An 18,515-nucleotide genomic window follows, 5' to 3' on the forward strand; every position below is an offset into this window, starting at 1 on the left:
AAAAGGTCTTAATTTTTTTTGAATGTTCCAACTTTCTTTGTTTTTTAATTCCAGTATAATTAACATGCAGCGTTAAATTAGTTTCAAGTGTACAATATAGTGAGTGGACAATTCTATATATTACTCAGTGCTCATTGTGATACATGTCCTCTTAATCCCCTTCATTTATTTCACTCATCCCCTACCCTCAACCACCAGTTTGTTCTCTATATTTGAGTCTGTTTTTTTGTTTCTCTTTTTTAAATTTGTTTTGTTTCTTCAATTTCACATATGAGCGAAGTCATATGGTATTTGTCTTTCTCTGACTGACTTATTTCACTTAGCATTATACTCTCTGGGTCCATTCATGTCATTGCAAATGGCAAGATGTCATTCCTTTTTATGGCTGAATAATATTCTGTTGTATATATATATATATACCACATCTCCTCTATCCGTTCACCTGTCCATGGACATGTGAGTTGCTTCCATATCTTGGCTACAGTAAGTAATGCTGCAGTAAATGTAGGGGTGCGTGTATCTTTCCAATTCAGTGTTGTCCTCTTCTTTGGGTAAATAGCCAGCAGTGACATTACTGGATCCTGGTTAGTTCTATTTGTAATTTTTTGAGGACCCTCCATACTGTTCTCCACAAAGGCCACACCAGTTTGCATCCCATTAACAGTGCACGAGGGTTCTTTTTTCTTCACATCCTCAAAAGTTCTTAATTTTGATGAAGTCCAGTTTGTTTCTTTGATTTTGCTGCCCATGCCTTTGATGTCACGTCCAAGAAATCGTTGCTAAATCCAATTTGCTGAAGGTTTTTCTCTATGTTTTCTTCTGTTCTGGGTCTTATATTTGGATCTGATCTGAGTTAATTTTTGTATGTGGTTTTCGGTCAGGGTCCCACTTCATCCTTTTGCATGTGGATATCTAGTTTTCCCAGCACCATTTGTGGAAAAGATTTCCTTTACCCATTGAATGTCCTTGGCCACCCTTTTCAAAAATTATTTGACATATGCAGGAGTTTATCTCTGGGCTCTCTATACTACTGGATGGGTCTGTATGTCTGTCTTTATGACAACTCCACATTGTTTTGATTACTTTGGCTTTGTAGTAAAATTTGACACCAGGAAGTTTGTTTTCCGATTCTCCCTGTTTGTTTTTCCTTCTGTGTATCTGTCCCAGTAAATAGCATCACCATGCTCCCAGTTGCTAAGACAGAAATCAAGGAATAATTCTCATCTCTTCCCTCTTTATCTTCTTGTCTAGTGCATCATCAGATTCTGACAATTCTATCACGTTCATGCCGTGTAAAATCATCCTTTCCTCTCCTTCATCACCATGTTTAGCCTTTGACATCTCTTGCCTTCACATCAATTTTCTAACTCATCTTCGTGTCTCTTATTCTGTCTCTTTGCTCCGTACAACTGCCAGAATGAGTTTCATCAAGTGTAAGTCTGGTCATGACATGCTATTTTAATGAGCTTCCTTCTTCACCTGGCCCCACCAATTTCTCTCCTTCAGTGCACTCAGTTCCCTAGTACCCACCTTACTCCTTGAGGTCCCTTTCACTGGTTATTCTTGGATATGATTTTCCACTAGATGCCCTTGATGCACTTAGCTTCAAGGCAAAATTTAATCACATTCAAGAGCTTATGGCCATTTCAAGCTTTCCCCAGCGTTTTTCAGTGTAAAAATATTTTTTTTTTCAATTTTTAATAAAACCAGACTACCCAAGATTATCACTTGAAAGAGAATCTCCTTTTGAAGTTGGAGGGATCTTTCTCTGACCCCTGCTATTTGGTTGCCTCTGGGGAACATTTTGCTGAGTAATCCCAGCGTTCCTAACAGACAAATATGCATGCAATAACTGGATGAGAAGGAGAAAGGTATCTCATTCCAATGAGTTTGTGGGTCGTGGCCAGATAAGTATCATCTAGACAGGTGAAGTATAATTATTTACCAGGACTTCCCATAGCCTTGCCTAGCACATGCATCACTGTCACTGTCACATCCCTGTCACGTGGATGGGACCTTAGAATCTTTTTCAACATCGTTTGTAGGCAGTCAATGCCAGTAGCACAGAACTGGCAAGGGGAGTGAAACTCATTGCCATTTCGATTGTTTACCCATAGTGTGTGCATTCTGAGATCTATTGAGAAGCTACTGAATTGGTCCCTAGGGTCACTTCCGTCCCTGCTACCCATGCCAGTCTCTCGAATACTTAGTGACCACATGGCTCAATTATAAGATGTTAGAACTAGATGAGGATATTTTAATCCAAATTAAGAGGGAAAAAAAGCCCACTAAACTTTCCAGGCTAAAATGTATTATTTAAACTGAGGGTCTGTGCTGCCTCATTCAATGTGTTGCTGGTTTCTCTTTATAGGTGAGAAGATGTTCCTGTGCAGTTTGGGCTCATGTGAAAGGTAAAACCATTTTCTGCCTAAGCATCCTGTCCTTCTTCCTCCTGTCCAGGCTGCAGCATCAAGTTTATGTGAATGAGATTTCTTTTTAAGTTGTCACAGGGGACAGAAACCCAAACCCATCTCATACTAGCTTAAGTGAAAAGCCATGGCTGAAAAGGATGGTGGGTGGAGAGCTTATGGACCTAGCCCCAAGGGGCATCACCAGGATTCCAGGAACTGACACTTGGGTCTCGATGCCATGAGTGGGACACTCTGTCTTTGTCTCTGCTCTCTTGTTTCTGAGTTGGCTTCATTTTCTTCTACAATAGAGCCACATGATGGAGAGGGATGGGCACCAGCTGCCCGGTTTAGCAACTTCAGTGGGAACAGAGGTTTTTCAATTCAGGGAAAGAATCTTTCCATCCGTGGGATGACTAGTACCCCTCCAAAGGTACTGTGTGCAATGAACAGCCTACCTTGGATTTTGGGCTTACTCATATGGCTGTTTGGGGGCAGATCAGTGTGATGGACAGCCATACCAGGGTTGCATTCAGAGGTGGACATGATCCCCATCAGGAAAAGAGGCACAGAAAAACATGCTGGCGGACCAGTACAAAGAGCCACAAGAGCCCACTACTTTCAGCCACTTAGCTGCTTAGCATGTGCACACACACGTATACTTTTTTAAAAAAAGATTATTTATTTTAGAGAGAGTGCAGGGTGGGGAGGGGCAGAGGGAGAGGGAGAGAGAGTCCTAAGCAGACTCCATGCTGAGCTGGGAGCCTGACACGGGGCTCCATCCCATGATCCTGAGATCATGACCCCAGACGAAACCAAGAGTCGGGCGCCCAACTGACTGTACCACCCAGGTGCCCCACATATACTTTTAGGAAAAACACCCTCCGTTATGGAAGAATTATCCTCCGTACCACCAAAAGTGGAGCTCGATTGGAAGACAACTTAAAGGTGGGTCTGTTACTGCACCCAGCTCCAAGACCAGGATTCCTGGCGATGGTCCATGCCTCTTGATCCAATGCAGATGGACTCCTCATGATCCGTTAGCAATCGGTGACTAGATGCCAAATGTAAGCATTCTCAAGCCACAGTCTGTAACATGAAAGGGGAGACTGGCTAAGCACCACAAGCACTTTCATTTAGAAAGGAAGAAAAGATAAAGTGTGATGCAGTGGACAGAGGGCCCAGAACAATGACCACATCCTGCTGGCTGGGAAAAGCAAGCATCCCCTGGCCTGGCAGCAGAGTGAGTCACTTGGTCACTTAGTTGGGCCGCCTCAGTCTTTTCCTGGGAAAGCACCCTATCCCTCTGCTCTGAAGCTGTCTGTGCATCAGATGCAGCAGGGAGGAGCTCCGCGGGGTGCTGTACAGCCTCAAACTTCTTCCTTGTGCAGGCAATTGGCCAGGTGGGAGAACTGCCTCGGGGATTGAGCAATCGCAGCTCTGTGGTTGCCAGACGTGGGATTTCCCTGGCAGTACATTTCTTTAAACCAACAGGCAACCAGCCAGTAGATTTGATTCCCAGGAATTCCATGAGTTTGTAGCTAATACCAGAAATCTTGTCAAGTTTATGACCTTTGAATCTGGACCTTTTCTTTGTGGTTTATGAGTCCTAGCAACAGCCTGAGGAATTTTGCTCTTAGCTTGGAGTATCAGTTTAACCCCTTACATCCTGCCCCTTACCTTAGAGCAGCATGAAACAATAGGCTGGGGTAGTAAGGAAGTGCCCACATAACCCTGCTTCCAGAAGGATTCCAACAAAGGGCACTTTACAATGGGGGATCTGTTACCTTGTCAGTAGAAGGTGCTTAGCAGGAAATGATTGGGAGGGACCTGGAGAATTAGGCTTCCTTCATTTGTCTGCTTATCTTCTAATCTTATTTCCCATCTTTTTTATCTCTTCTCACACCAACTTCAATAAGAGCAGAAGACATGGTTTTTCTACTGGGCAAGGCATATTACCTGACCATACGCCATCTTGGATTGTGGTTGCCAGGCGGCAAGGGTCTCCCCCACCCCACCCCTCCACTTTCTTGAGATAGAACTTACATAACATTGAGTTTAATGTGTACAGCATGATGATTTGATTTGTACTGCAAAATGATGACCAAAATAAGGTTAGTTAACACCTCCATCACCTCACATAATTACTGTGTATATATTTGTACATGTGTGAACATTTAAGATCTACTCTCCTAGCAACTTTCAGTCATATAATACAGTATTGTTAATTATAGTTACCATGTTGCACATTAGATACCCAGTACTTATTCATTTTATAACTGGAAGTTGACCAACATCTTGGCCAACATCTCCCTATTTCTCTCCACCCCCCAGACCCTGGCAACTACCGCTCTACTTTTTATTTCTATATAGAGTTCAACCTTTTTAGATTCCACATATAACTATGATCATATAGTATTTGTCTCTCTCTGTCTGACTTATTTTACTTAGCATAGCTAGTGAGGCTCTCCCTTCACAGAGCTGTGGGCTATTACACTGATGTGTGTGGATAGGCTAAGCTTCCTGTCTTGGAATTTAAGTGAAGGCCACAAGAAACAACCACATGTTCCAACATTTGGAAATTTTTCAGCCAATGCACTCCCTGAGGCTCTAAGGGTGGGAATGCAGTTCCCACAAAGAAAAGAGGTGCTTTTATCAGAAGAATGGAGATGTGCAAGCCTCTTGGACAGGCACAGAAATAGCTTCCAGAATCCACTGCCTTCAGCAGCTGTTTGGTATGATTAGCAAACACTCGAACTGGGTGGAAGAAACGGCCAAAGATCTGGCTACCGTGATGAAGTTAACAGGAAGGATTTTGCTTTGGAAATATCCAAGTGGCTTTTGGTAGTGCCTTCTTTACCCTCTCAGCCTAAGAACCAGTGTTGAAAGAGAGCTCAAACCTTTGAATTCCAACTATTGGAAGGCTCTGGAGGTCGTAGAGAAGTCCACTGTTTTTTGACACGCTGAAGGCACTTCTGACATAAATAGCTACATGTTGTGCCCTTACCTCTGGCTGTCCCCTTTTGCAAAAATGTTGGAGCCTACCATCTCAGAAAGTAATTTGGAGAGAACTAGGATCCAGATTAGTCCTGAACTTGTTCCAGTTCATCTGTGCCAAGCCACTGCCCCATTCTCACCTTTGCCCTGTGACGAATTCTGCTATTTACTTTATGCAGATTGCCTCTAAAAGAGTTTTGTGATGACTGCCAGGGAACCAGCCGTTGGTTTGAGGGGAAATGCAGAGGCCTGGGCTTCCTTGCTTGAGCCTTGCTACTCATCAGCCGAGTGTCTTTGCAATTATATTTAACTTGGCTGGTTCTCAACTGCCTCTTACAGAGATCTCTCAGATCCCTTCCAGCCACAAAGTACTGACTCTTTGATTTCTTGAGTCACAAGGAAAGGTCATTTGATATGTGTAAGAGGATCACAAACCGTATTCATGGTACACTCTTCAGTCATGGGGTGAAACCCCTGAGTCATTAGTGACTACTCCCGTTTCCCTTTCAGCCCACATTTTACACCTAGGGTGTGCCCATCTCATATCTGGGTTCACCCCCTGAGCATAGGCCTTTATGCCTGTAGCATAGACAACTGGCAGCGCCTCCTTTCTCCTCTCCCACCAGGGGCTCCTTCCTCACTCCAGCCTACACATCTGACTCATATTTCTAAACTGCAGTGCTGATTTGATTATTTCCCCTGATGGTTCTTCCAGAGTTCTCCATTATGTTTGAGACAGGTTTCTAAGGCTTCAGTTTGACATCAGCATACCCTTCTAGTTGCCTCTCGTCTTCTCCGTTCAAAGTGATGTGTCAGCTCTTCTCTGGTTATGGTCCTTGCTTACTTTCCTTAATGTCTTTGTTTATACAATTACCTATTTATTTCTACCTGGATTGCCCTATAACCTTCCTGTAATCTCTGTTTATTAGCTTATTACAATCCCACCTGTTCATCAAGGTTAAAATCAAATGCCGTGTCCTCCCTGAAGCATTTTTTATTTCCTCAGTGGGGCAGGATCTCTCTTTCTCCCTCCCTCTCTTTAGCCATTCTGCCATGCTCTAGGACAGCTGGTGCCCTTGTCTTCTCTTACTGGATTTCATACCCCTGAGGGAGAGCATTTGAAGAACGGGACTAGTACCTGGCACACACAGGTGCCAGATCAGAATTTAGTGAATTGGTTTGGAGGATTACTGGTCAACCAGCAGTAGAGTCGGATGAAAAATGAAGCACAGTCAGTGCAATACTTAAGTGAGCCAGAGAAGATGTATGTCAAGATACAAGCCTAGCGTGTACGTGTTTGCGTATGCTGTGCACCTGTATGTATACACACATATACAAACACACACACGCATACTTCAAACCTTCATATTGTGGTTGGGAGAATTAGGATATGGCCTCACAAATTCCTGGCCGCTGGTATACGTGCACCTTCTCTCAGTTACTCATTCAAAGGCTATTCTAAGTGTTGCTGGGAAAGAATTCGAAGATGTAATTAAGGTCCCAAGTAGGAAGATTATCCAGATGCACCTGACCTTTACATGAGCCCTTTAAATTTGGACCTAGAGGTCAGAAATGGGAGATTGGAGATTCAAAGGGCAAGATGGATCTGACATAAATAAGGGTCTTTCCTGCTGTCTTTGAAGGTGGAGGGAACCACATGGCAGGAATGTGGGTGGCCAGTAGGAGCTGAGTGGCCGATGGCTGACAGCCAGTAAGAATATGGGGACCTCAGTCCTACAACTGCATAGAATTTGGAAACAAATTCTTCCCCAGAGGCTCCAGAGGGAAATGCAGCCCACTGGACACATTGATTTCAACCTTGGAAGACGCTGAGCAGAGGAGCCAGTCACAATGTGCCTGAACTCCTGGCCCACAGAACTTTGAGCTTATGAGTAGGGGGCTAGCTGCTAAGTTTATGGTGATTTGTTAAACTGCAATAGAAAATGAATTCAAAAATGTTGCTGCTGCATCAGGTGTTATGTATTTCTACATTAATCTCCTACTTTGATCTCCTTTGTCATCTCCCACTCTGCCTGGAACTCAAGTGAGGAGACCTTAGGATAGCAGAGAGGAATTTAACACACTAACTAGATGTCACGGTGCAAATTATTTGTGCCTTTTGGAGAACAGGATTATCGCTTTCAGGAAGTGACCCTGCTCGTATAAATCCATGAAAAAATGTCCACAGCCACAGGAAGTTCTCAAGCCGTCCAGAAGCTTGAGATTAGGCATGGAGTCTTTCTAACTTGCTCTTTAGCACCTGTGATATTTGCATTAGTGGGAGAGTTAAAAGATAAGCCCAGAGAGGCCCTGTCACGCCTCATGAACGCTATACCTCCTCTGGGAGCCACCCTGAAAAGAACGGCAGCGTTTAACCTAATGGATTTACTCTCTCCAAGAATGAGTCACTGCGAATCTGTGATATAACACATGATTCACTCGAGTTTCCAAAAGAATATTCTACACATGATTCAGATTAAAAATAAGCATGATTTTATAGCATGAAACCATGAAAGGGAGGGTAACCAGAAGACGGCAAAGCTCTAAAAAATGTAATTCGAATTGGCCAGCCGTAAATTTTCTCAGTGAGGAATTAACTGGGAAAGTCCCTAGAGAAATCTTGTGTGGCTGCACTGTGAGGGCTCTGGGTTGGACGGACTCAGATTTTCACAGAGTACACACACAGAGTAGATCAAGAGACCTATACCAGCAAGAATCATGCCTGAAGCCAAAACTCAAGTCATGTTATGCAGAATTTTAAAAAAAAGATGATCTTCCAAAAAAAAAATGGTGATCTTCCAATATTTACATCTAGAGTAAGGAATAGTTGGGTGGGCCCATTGCTTAGTGTGAATGATGTCTTGCTGGTGGGTGGTCAAGAGAAAGGTCCAGCAGCTCCTACTTTGCTTCTGTACTGTTGGTTTGTGAGGGGACATTTTAAAAGCAAGAGAAGAGCTAACCGCTTCACATAAAGTAAAGCCTTCTGACCCGGATGAAGCACATTCTAGCAGGTTCATACAATTTGCAAGTGAGATGTTGAACCACGCAGGTGATCTTGAAGAAATCTTGAAGAGCAAACTTAAGTAGACCAGAGATGAACAAAGAACGTGGAGCTTTGTATGAGGAAGATAGAGTTTGTAAAGCGTAGTTGATGATAACTTGAGGTCAAGGCCAGGCAAGATCTTTTAGGAGGTGGCCCTGGTAGAAACAGCAGCAGATCCCAGCAGTGAGCATTATGGGTTCTGCATGAGTAAATACACTTAGACAGTTTGTACCTGCTTGAGATAAATATTGTAGATAAGTATTCATTTACCCTTTGTTCTAACTCTTTTAGGTTTCCATTTAAGTCTTTAATCTGTCTGGATTTTATTTTGGCATGTATAGTGTAGGCTCTAATGATCAAAATGACTTTATTCTGAACGGTCAGCCAATTTTCTCAACACGAATTACGAATAATATATAATTTCCCCTAATGACTTGAAACAGTAACAAAACAACAGTAATGAACCATAGCTAACATTTGCCCATTGCCTCCTGGGTCCCGGGCACAGTCCAAACATGACTTATCTCATTTATTTCTCACAGTAACCCTATAAGGTGGGTACTGTTATTATCATTCCCATGTTACTAGATCATCACTCAGTGGGGAAATCGAGGCACAGAATGGCTGAATAACTTGTCCAGAGTCCACAGGGTGTTCAAATACAGACTTGGACAACCTGACTTAGAAAGTTTTTGATATACATGGGTTTGTTTCTACGCCATTTTGTTCCAGTGTATTCATCCCTGTGCTGACACCGCACTGTTTTAATAGGTAGTCATTCAAGTCACTCCCCTGATTTTTTTCTCTACTCATTTGTAGTTTAACCACAGCTCCTCCTTCCATTCTGTAGTATGGCTTCTTAAAATGTCAGAGCCGTTTTCTTCTGAATACTAAAGGTAACCAAACAATATAAGCCATGTTTTTCTAGAAGGTCTCTTGACAACACTTTCTGAGGTAATGGGTTTTGCAGAGCTTTTTAGCAAGAAGCATATTCCATGGCTGCTTTTGCTAGTGCCACCTACCCTGTTAGAGAATAGAACCAAACTGCTCTTAACCTGGTTGTGGAGATCAAGCAGTACCCATCAATACAACTCTCTGCAAAGACTGAAAGATTTTAAAGCACTGCTGTCTAGTATGGTAGCAACTAGCCGCATGAGGCTACTGGGCGCTTGAAATGTGTGCTTGAAATTGAGCACTGGAGATGATATGATTAAGAAACTGAATTTTTAATTTCGTTGGAACTAATTTAGATTTAAACAGCCCCATTGTGGCCAGTGGCTACTGTCTTGGGTAGCGCAGATTCAGTGATGAGAGATTTAAGGAGAGGGAACTCTTCTTGGATGAGCGTCATTCTCCAGGGAAGCGAGTCTTCTCTGTTTTGAGGGTCTCTCTCAAGTCCAGAGGCTATGATTTTTCCTCTCAAGCCCCTCCTCCTTACTTAGCAGATCTTTGCTTTTGCTGTTTTCAGCTCTTTCCAGGCAGTACTGGATGGCCCAGAGGACAGACTAAGCATATGCCCGGGGCATCAGTAAAAGGAGGGTACCGAAAAGTGACATAATTTGGTATTCCGACAATAACAACCACAACAAGTCATCTGGCAAAATTTGGACTTAGTTGCACTTTCTTACACTTCTTCCATGGCGGGCACTGTTTTTCTTTTTTAATTCTGTATATGCAATGTCAGCCCCCAAGATCTTTTCAATGTCTGGTGGGACCATTGCGTGCAGACTTTTGTTCTTTTAAAGAGGAACTTGAACTGCTACAGTCCGAGGCCCCATCATCATCAGCCTGTGCAGGGAAGGGCAGGGCCTGCACCCGTAACTTCTGAGGGGGAGTGTGACCTGCTCTGCCGTAGGCAGAACTGGATTCAGATCTGCACTGGGAGAGCATGGTGTTGTGGTTAAAAGCAAAGATGCTGGGGTCAGGCAGCTCGGGTTTGGACCCCTACTCTTGTATATTAACTGTGTGATCTTGGACAAGTTGCTGAACCACTGCATGCCTCGGTCCCTCATCTGTAAAATGGGAATAATAATAGTACACAGTGTGTTGTTATTACGCCAGGCACTATTATTGTAATACCCAGTACTATGACTATAGTACTCACTAGGTAGTTAGGAGAAGTCATTAGAACAGTGTTTGACATATCGTAAGTGCTAAATTAGTTGTTTGCAAATTAAAGCAAGGCCTTTGGTGTAGAACATGATGCTCTGATTCGGTCACTTGGCCCAAACGTGCAACTCAAGTGTGGGTGTTTTTCAGTGTATAGCAAAGGAGCTCCCTGCAGTCGACATATGATAAGCCCCAAATAGAACATATGTATGTCTTTCAGAGAGCTTTTACCTCGATTTTGTTTTTTTAAAAAAGATTTTATTTATTTATTTGAGAGAGAGAAAACACAAGCCAGGGGAGGGGCAAAGGGAGAAGCAGACTCCCCACTGAGTGGGGAGCCCGATGCGGGGCTTGATCCTAGGACCCCGGATCATGACCAGAGCCGAAGGCGGACACTTAACCGACTGAGCCACCCAGGCACCCTACATTAATTTTCTTACTTTATCCTTATGGCAACCTGCTGAGCAGAGCGGGGGAGGTACTAACCGTGTTGGTGTGTCGGGAAAATGACAGACGATTCCATCCATCAGAGAGGATTCATTTGCTATATTTGCCCACTGGCGCTACCTATCATTTTTGGACCAAAAGTCCATATGATGTCAGAATGACTTCTTCCTCAATGCAAAGGAAAACTGCCCATAAAAACTTTCAGGTGCCGTTGACCGAGAGAGGACAATACAAGCAACACAGTCCGCTGTGTTCGTGTGCACAAGATGAGCTTCTTTATCCCTTGTAACTTGAATGTGGCCTGGTTTTCCATTTCCTTTTCAGAAATACCCTGGGACTGTGTTTTCCTGAGGCCCTACACCATCAGGGCCAACTCAGGGGACGCAGAGGCACTCTGGGCATTCTTGGGATGGTTTGTTAAATGGGGCCAAGCTCTGGGTTAACACAGAGTGGGCACAGGTGCACGTGTGGCTCCCAGGAGGGCCGTGATTGCGTGCTGTGGGCTCAGTGTGTGGTTTTGTCCTGCAGATTCGTCATTCGTGCTGCAGCAGATGGTGGGCGTCGGGCTGGGCTCCATGGCTGTTGTGATTGTTCTCGCATTCCTCTCCTTCTCAGCCGTGTGGTATGTGAGACTGTCATTTTTGAGAAATGAGTGGAATGGAGGAAGGATGGGGTTGGAGTCATGAAGAACAGCTGGGATTGAGGAGGGTCAAAGGGGCTGTGAGTAGAGGTTGTCCTGGGCTCAGCACTCAGCAGGTGACAGGCATGAGTAGCTCTGCACCTCAGGGCGGGGAGGGGGATGCCCTTCTGGTGCAGAAAAGGAGCAGAGTCAGTGATGGCTGCCCTGGCTACTCAGAGAGCGGTGGCTCATCTCCCATCCTGCTTCCCACGAGGGCACGTGAGCTGCACATACAGATGCACCAAGGGAAAACCAAAGTGTGTCAATGGACTCTTTTCCTCCTCCACGTCTAGATTGCAGATGGGCGCTACGTGTGGAGAATGCAGTGCTGCTGGGGCAGGTGTAATGACCGCTTCTCAGGCGCCTGCCTACACAGAGGCCCCGTGTGGCTTCCATCCAGGCGTGTGTGGGTCTGCAACTTTTTCCATTCCCAGCCTGGCCCCATTTCTGGATTCAAGATGGTGGATACCTCTGTGGAACCCCCCAAGAGGAGGAAACTCAGGAATTGCTGACGTCTTCTCTGCTTGCTGCACGACCAGTTCTGTGTCTGTGAACTGGAGACCCTGGAAAGACAATGCAATATTGGTCGCAAGCTACAGATCATGTGGGCTGGACCTTTGTCTTCCTCTGAGTGATTCCCGAGAGTCAGCTCTTCCAGACATTGAATGCAAGAGTCTCTGCACCTTCCTTTACAGCCTCTCTGAATTAATTTGGAATCCATCTTTTTACAATGAGCAATGAGATGGACTTAAGTTTGGGCTGGAATTTGCCTTTATGAAGGAGGTCATTGAAAAGGCTAGAGATCATTGATAGAGGCAACTTGTCAAACACTTGAGAAGCAACCCCTTTCCTACAATTAATTGACATACTAGTAGAAAGTATACTAACCTGGCCACTCCAGTAAGTTCCCTGCGATGTTTGTTAGGCAGCATTGCTTTGATACAGATCCGTGGGTCTTACAGGTATTCAAAAGCCGTAAGTTTTCATTCCAATAAAAACATTCTGTTAATTTAGGCAGTGCTTCTCTTCCACACCAAAGTCTATAGCAGTCTTGGCTAACTTTTTTTTATTACTCTCTCTTAAAAATGCCCTGTGTCTTCCTTTAGATCTGGTGCTCATGTAGTGACAATGGACTGAAACACTGGCCAGCGTCCATGTGTTTACAGGGAAGGGGGAAGAATGTGAGTGATATGATCTCCCCCTTTACCTACAACCTCAGTAACTATGACTGTTACTTTTTCATGACCCATGACATATTAGATGTAAGCCGTCCTGGGCCCAGTGTCAACTTGCTGAATTTACAGATGGAGTGTATTAGATTGGACTTTTAAAGCCTGAATCAGTGTTCTTTTCTTTCCTCCCTAACCAATGACGTAATTCCAAGGCTCAGTAAGAAACGAATGGAGCAGAGGTATGTGGCTTTCCTAAGTAACAATGGAATTCTCTCTCTTCTCCCTCTTTTTCGAGGCCTGGAGAATAAAAAGCATGCGGGAGGAAAGCAGGGGACAGTTCTAGTATACAACCTCAGGGTGCAGTGGATATGAACGTGACCCTGGAATCGTGCAGGATTGCAGTCTTGAGGAAGAGGGACAATGTTCCTGATGCAGTGAGCTGGTGTGTTCTCTCTCCGCTAGCTCACTGGGCATTGGTGGGAGTCAGATCTGAGTGATCTGGGCTGGTGGGCAGAGGAAGAAACGAGAGGAACAATAGAAACAGGTGGAAACTGTCCGTGCGGCTACCCTGTCCTGGGACACCTGGCTCCAAGTATATCCCCTCAACTGGGAAGAGTCAGAGAGAGGGAAGTAATATCCTGACACTTGGGTGTTCAGGGAAAGCCGTCAGCCCCAGTCCCGTCAGCATTAGGCAGTATTCGGAATAATTGTCCTTTGTCCTCTAAGGTACTACTTCGAATTATAACCTAGGATCACCATTTAGAACCTTTCCTGCTCTCATCTTAGGTGACTTACAGAGTAGAGCTCTCAAAAGACTATTACAAATAGCTTTCTATTTTTAATTTTTATGTGCAACTATTCAAGCTCATACTGTTTTCACAGCCTTTGAATGAAATTTGGAATCATTACAAAGTATCGTGGCTAGTGTAGGGTAAGATCTCTGATGAGTAAGGCTTTGCTGAAAGCCTCCTCTATCCAAAAAGAGAATCCTATTATTATTATTATTATTATTATTATTATTATTATTATTATTATTTCTGTAAACACCATATGTTTCTGCAGGCCCCTTAATTTCTAGCTTTAGAATTAGCTGCCAAAGAAGTTCTTGGGGGTCCATAGGGGAGCTTAGCAAAATTGTCATTGAAAGGAAGAAATCCCACTTGCTTAGTATCAGAAGTTTCTGGTTAAAATAACTGACTAAATATTAAGTAAAATATTAGGTAAAATGTACTTCTGGGTACAGTGAGGAAGTGTAGAATAGTTTATGAAAGAATACTAAAATATTAAAAACATGGACTTTTTCACTGCCTCTAAATGTTCCAAATGGTAGCCCAGGGTTGCTCGGAGGTTTATTTAACAAAAGCAGGTGCTGAGCATTAGCGAAAGGATGTACCATCTTTCTGCAGTTCTAACTGTTTTCTCATAAACACAAGGGCAGCCAGAAGTTCTCTAAATTTGCCTGGTAGCTTTGCCACAAGACTCTTTTTTTTTTTTCCCAAGGGATTCGTGGTTAAGGTGGGGAGGGCATCTCAGGAGAGCAATAGTGGGTCTTCCTGGGAGAACGCAGGGTCTGTTTGTGGAAGGACTGGTTGGGTAGCACTGGAGTTGGGTTTGAGTGCCACTAAATAAAGCTAGGTCCAAGCTGGGGATGGAGGAAGGATCTTCCCCTTATTAACTGTCTGGGGGACAGTGTGTTGAGGTGAGCACTGAAACTGGTTGTGAGCTCCCTTCTAGATGAGGAATCAAAATTGGGGGTTGCCCAGCCATGGGGCAGATTGTCCCCTGGCTGGTTTGTGTGTGTGCACGCCTGTAGTTTTGAGTTATCTCCACTGGAATTTTTGTTTATACACATCCTTCCATTCCCTCCTCATGACACTTATGTACGGTGGGAAGGTCAGGGGTTACCGTTTTCCCCACTTTAGGATGGAGAAATGGGTTCAGACAAGCATGGGACCTGAATTGTGGGGTCAAGTCTTCTGACTGCAAGGCTAGTCCTCATTTCTGGAATTGGAGCTAACCTTTGAACAGCCCTTTGGGTTTGGGGGAAAGTCAGGTCGTGTGTGTGTGTGTGTGTGTGTGTGTGTGTGTGTGTATTTTTTAACCATTGTCCTTTATTGTAGCACAGGCCTTTTTATATCTGTCTTTTCACTATAAGGTGTCTCCCCCTCCCTCTCTCACTTCTAGAAGGAAACACAAACCACCAAACAGAGGGAGCTTAATTAGGGGAAATAGGTAATGTCTGTCTCTGACTCAAGACCTGAAATTGCAGCTGGGCACTTAACCAAGACCAGAGAGAAGTGATTATCTGGTAATTCCACATTAGCTTGGAATCGAGTTAATATTTAAATTGATTTTAAAGGAAGTAAAACAGAATTCTCAGTGCTCCCTTTTTATTGCTAATCTCACATTCAGATTTTCTGAGCCTTCTGTTTTCCCATTCTATTCATCTAGGAGAAAACGAGTCTTAGTAACAGTAGTCAATCAAATAGTGTGTTAGGGGTCTTTTGCCTGCCACAACCATTGTCGCTGAGCTGAAGTGCACGATTTGGGAGAGGAAAGAGGGTGTGGCTTTCTCTGCACCCACGTTTGTGGGCGGGTGAGATACATTGAAGCAAATCAATTTAAAAAAGCAGTGTACTCATTGTTTGGGAGAAAGAGGATGAACGAATCATTTTGGTGATGTGCGTGTATGCGTGCGTATCCGTATCCATAGATTTTGGGCACAACTCGGGGTTAGCAAAATGGGGTCCAGCTACACGTGTTGTTTTGTAAACCACTGCTTCTTTCCTTCCTGGGCACATTCATTTATTTGTTTTTTCTATGTCAGTAGTGACCATGTTAAAGTTTGTGCCCTGGTTTCTTAACCAATACTCTTCCGTGCATGGTGCATTTAGAATGTTTCCAGATGTTTACTATCCTTATACAATTCATATAATTATATGTAATTATCATTTAGGCTAAATTCCTAGGAGTGAAATAGAAAACGATATAAATTTTGAGCTTACTGCATATTGTCAGAGGAATCTCAAAAGAAAGTTTATACCAGTTGATATGCTCACCAGTAGAAAGCCTCAGCATCGCTGGGCACTGTGGACGTGTTTCATCTTGATTAATCTGATGGGTGAAAAATGATGACTCAGCGTTTTACTTGCATATCTCTATTTTTGCCTGTGGATCGGTCATTTGTAGTTCTGTCTTGGTGAATTGCTTTTTTTTTTTTTTCCTCAGTCCTTGGCTTGTCTTTTATTGATATGAAAAGCTCTTTGTAGCATAGTAATTTTTTCCCCCTAGCTGTCATATATTTTGTAAACAAACTTTCTGGTTTATCATCTCCCTTTTGACCTTGTTTGTGTCAAACGTTGCCACACAAAACCTTTACATTTGTATAGTCAAATTTATCAATCTTTTCCTTATATATTTTGCCTTCGGTGCCATGCTTAGAGGGACCTTCCAATCTCAAGGGAATAAATCTAATTCAGCAGTTTTAAAAAAAACATTTAAATCTTTAATTCATCTGAAATTTATTTTAGTATAAGGAATGAAGTTTGGGGGACGGGGTGGGTCTTTTTTTTTATTAAGTTGCTAAATGGTTTAGGGGCGCCTGGGTGGCACAGCGGTTAGGCGTCTGCCTTCGGCTCAGGGCGTGATCCCGGCGTTATGGGATCGAGCCCCACATCGGGCTCCTTAGCTATGAGCCTGCTTCTTCCTCTCCCACTCCCCCTGCTTGTGTTCCCTCTCTCACTGGCTGTCTCTGTCTCTGTCAAATAAATAAATAAAATCTTAAAAAAAAAAAAAGTTGCTAAATGGTTTAGCCAGTTGTCCTATTAACATTCATTGACTTTTTTCCCCTCAGTGATTTGAATTATATACTGAATCATATACCAAAGTCTATTTCTGAACGTTCCCCTTTATTCTACTGATCTATTTCTGTGCCAATACCACCTGCTATAACTTTAAAATAGGGTTTTTTATACCAAGTAAAAAGTAAGTTGCCACTTTTTCTGTTAAATCTCAGATTCTGCTCAACTTTTATTATATATTTATTCATGAATACATATTTATTGTAGATAAACTAAAGAATTATTTGGTCAGTTTTCCCCTCAAATCTTAACATTTTGGGGGGGGGGGGGAGGGATGTGTTACATAAAGAGTGCTCCCATCCCATAACATGGTATATATCTCCATTTAATTTTTTGTGTGTGTCCCTCTCTAGAGTATTCTAGTTTTCAACTTACAAGGTAGTTTATGCTTATTTTTCGTATGTCTAGGTATTTTATCTTTTATTATCCTGGACTCTTGAGTCACTACCTCAGTTCCTGCGTCTGAAAGTGCATCCCACACCCTCTCACTGCTGGCATTACTGGAGTTCTCTTGCCCTGGAAGTCTGTCCTTTTTCGGGAAAAGTCACATCAGGGTGGCTCCTCCAACATAATTACTTTCCCAGGTATCTGCTGGACTCGTGGAAACTCACAGATCCTTGCCATGCCAAATGGAGGACTGCCTGCTCTCGTAGCTCGCTCCAGCCACAGACCAGTTTTCTTACTCATTTGACCCTTTGTCCACCCGTTAGTGAAAGTGTAGCTTGCTCCCGGTGTGGTTCCCACTTTTTTGTCCTGCTGTCTGGCCTGACAGCCTCAGCTTCCTGACCCTTGAGTTTCTCACCCTTGGAATCAGTTACCAGGCCAGTGTGTCTTCCAAAGCTTTAGGGTACAGAACTCAGATTTTCGAGTGTGGGGTTCCCTTGAAGTTTCTCTTTCCAGGCTTGCCATGAGGAAGGTCCCCTTACCCCCCTCCCCTGTGGTGGGGGATAGAAAATGCTCAGCTCACCAACGGCTTTCTCCAAAGAACTTCTTTCTTTTGACCTTTTCCATTTAAATCACTTTATATCCTACATATTGGGCTAAGGGTCACAAGACTATTGGAAAAACCTCCTTTTAGAATATGGAAGTACTTGCAACCTATTTTTGTTTCAGGGTTTTGGAACTTTGGTCAAAACAAAAAGAACAGTTTGGGGTCAAAGCATATGAAAGTATAGCTCACAGAAAAGGAAATGTAAATGGCCCTTAAATGTTAAAAAAAAAATGTTCAACCTCCCTTTTAAGAAAAATGCAAATTAGTTAAGATACCATTTGTCACCTATCAATCTGAAGGAAATCCAAAAGCTTAACAACACACTCTCTTTTAAGACACTCGAACACTGTTAGTGAGGGTACAGAATGGTACGACCTCTATGGAAAGGAAGAGAACCTGGCAATACTTACGTTGCCTTTGTCCCATACCTCCTTCCATCCCACTTCCTGTGGGCTCACCTGCACACGTTCAGAATGACACAGGTACACAGTTATTCACTGTGATATTGTTTATTGTCGCAAAAGCTGCGAAACAACCCCCATGCCTCTCAGGAGGAAACCATTTAAATGAACTATGATCCTTCCTCATAACACAGTGGAATACCATGCAGTCATGAAAAGGGTACGAGGAAGAACTCTGTGCGCTGATATGGAGAGATTTCTAAGATGTATTTTTTGTGTATATGGTATTTTATCGTATGTGTAAGGGGGAATGAAAATATGTATTCAATTTTGCATAAAGAAACACTGGAATAATAATGAATTAATGCACATGGTTACAAATAGAGCAAGGGAGAATGGGGTGGGGTG

The 18,515-nt window shown here is 43.3% G+C and overlaps 1 protein-coding gene across 1 annotated transcript in view; it reads left to right on the plus strand.

The window, feature by feature from the left end:
• Positions 1-16,642, plus strand: part of LOC130543296 (sushi domain-containing protein 1-like) — a 34,954-nt gene extending 18,312 nt beyond the window's left edge. Inside the window, exons 5-7 of the mRNA XM_057309962.1 lie at positions 2,372-2,411; positions 11,533-11,626; positions 11,977-16,642. Of these exons, the coding sequence (XP_057165945.1) occupies positions 2,372-2,411; positions 11,533-11,626; position 11,977 (135 nt within the window). The 3' untranslated portion in view covers positions 11,978-16,642. The remainder of the gene's footprint in view (positions 1-2,371; positions 2,412-11,532; positions 11,627-11,976) is intronic.
• The last annotated feature ends 1,873 nt before the right edge of the window (positions 16,643-18,515 follow it).

Source organism: Ursus arctos, unplaced genomic scaffold (assembly GCF_023065955.2).
Source record: "Ursus arctos isolate Adak ecotype North America unplaced genomic scaffold, UrsArc2.0 scaffold_102, whole genome shotgun sequence".
Classification (NCBI taxonomy): domain Eukaryota; kingdom Metazoa; phylum Chordata; class Mammalia; order Carnivora; family Ursidae; genus Ursus; species Ursus arctos.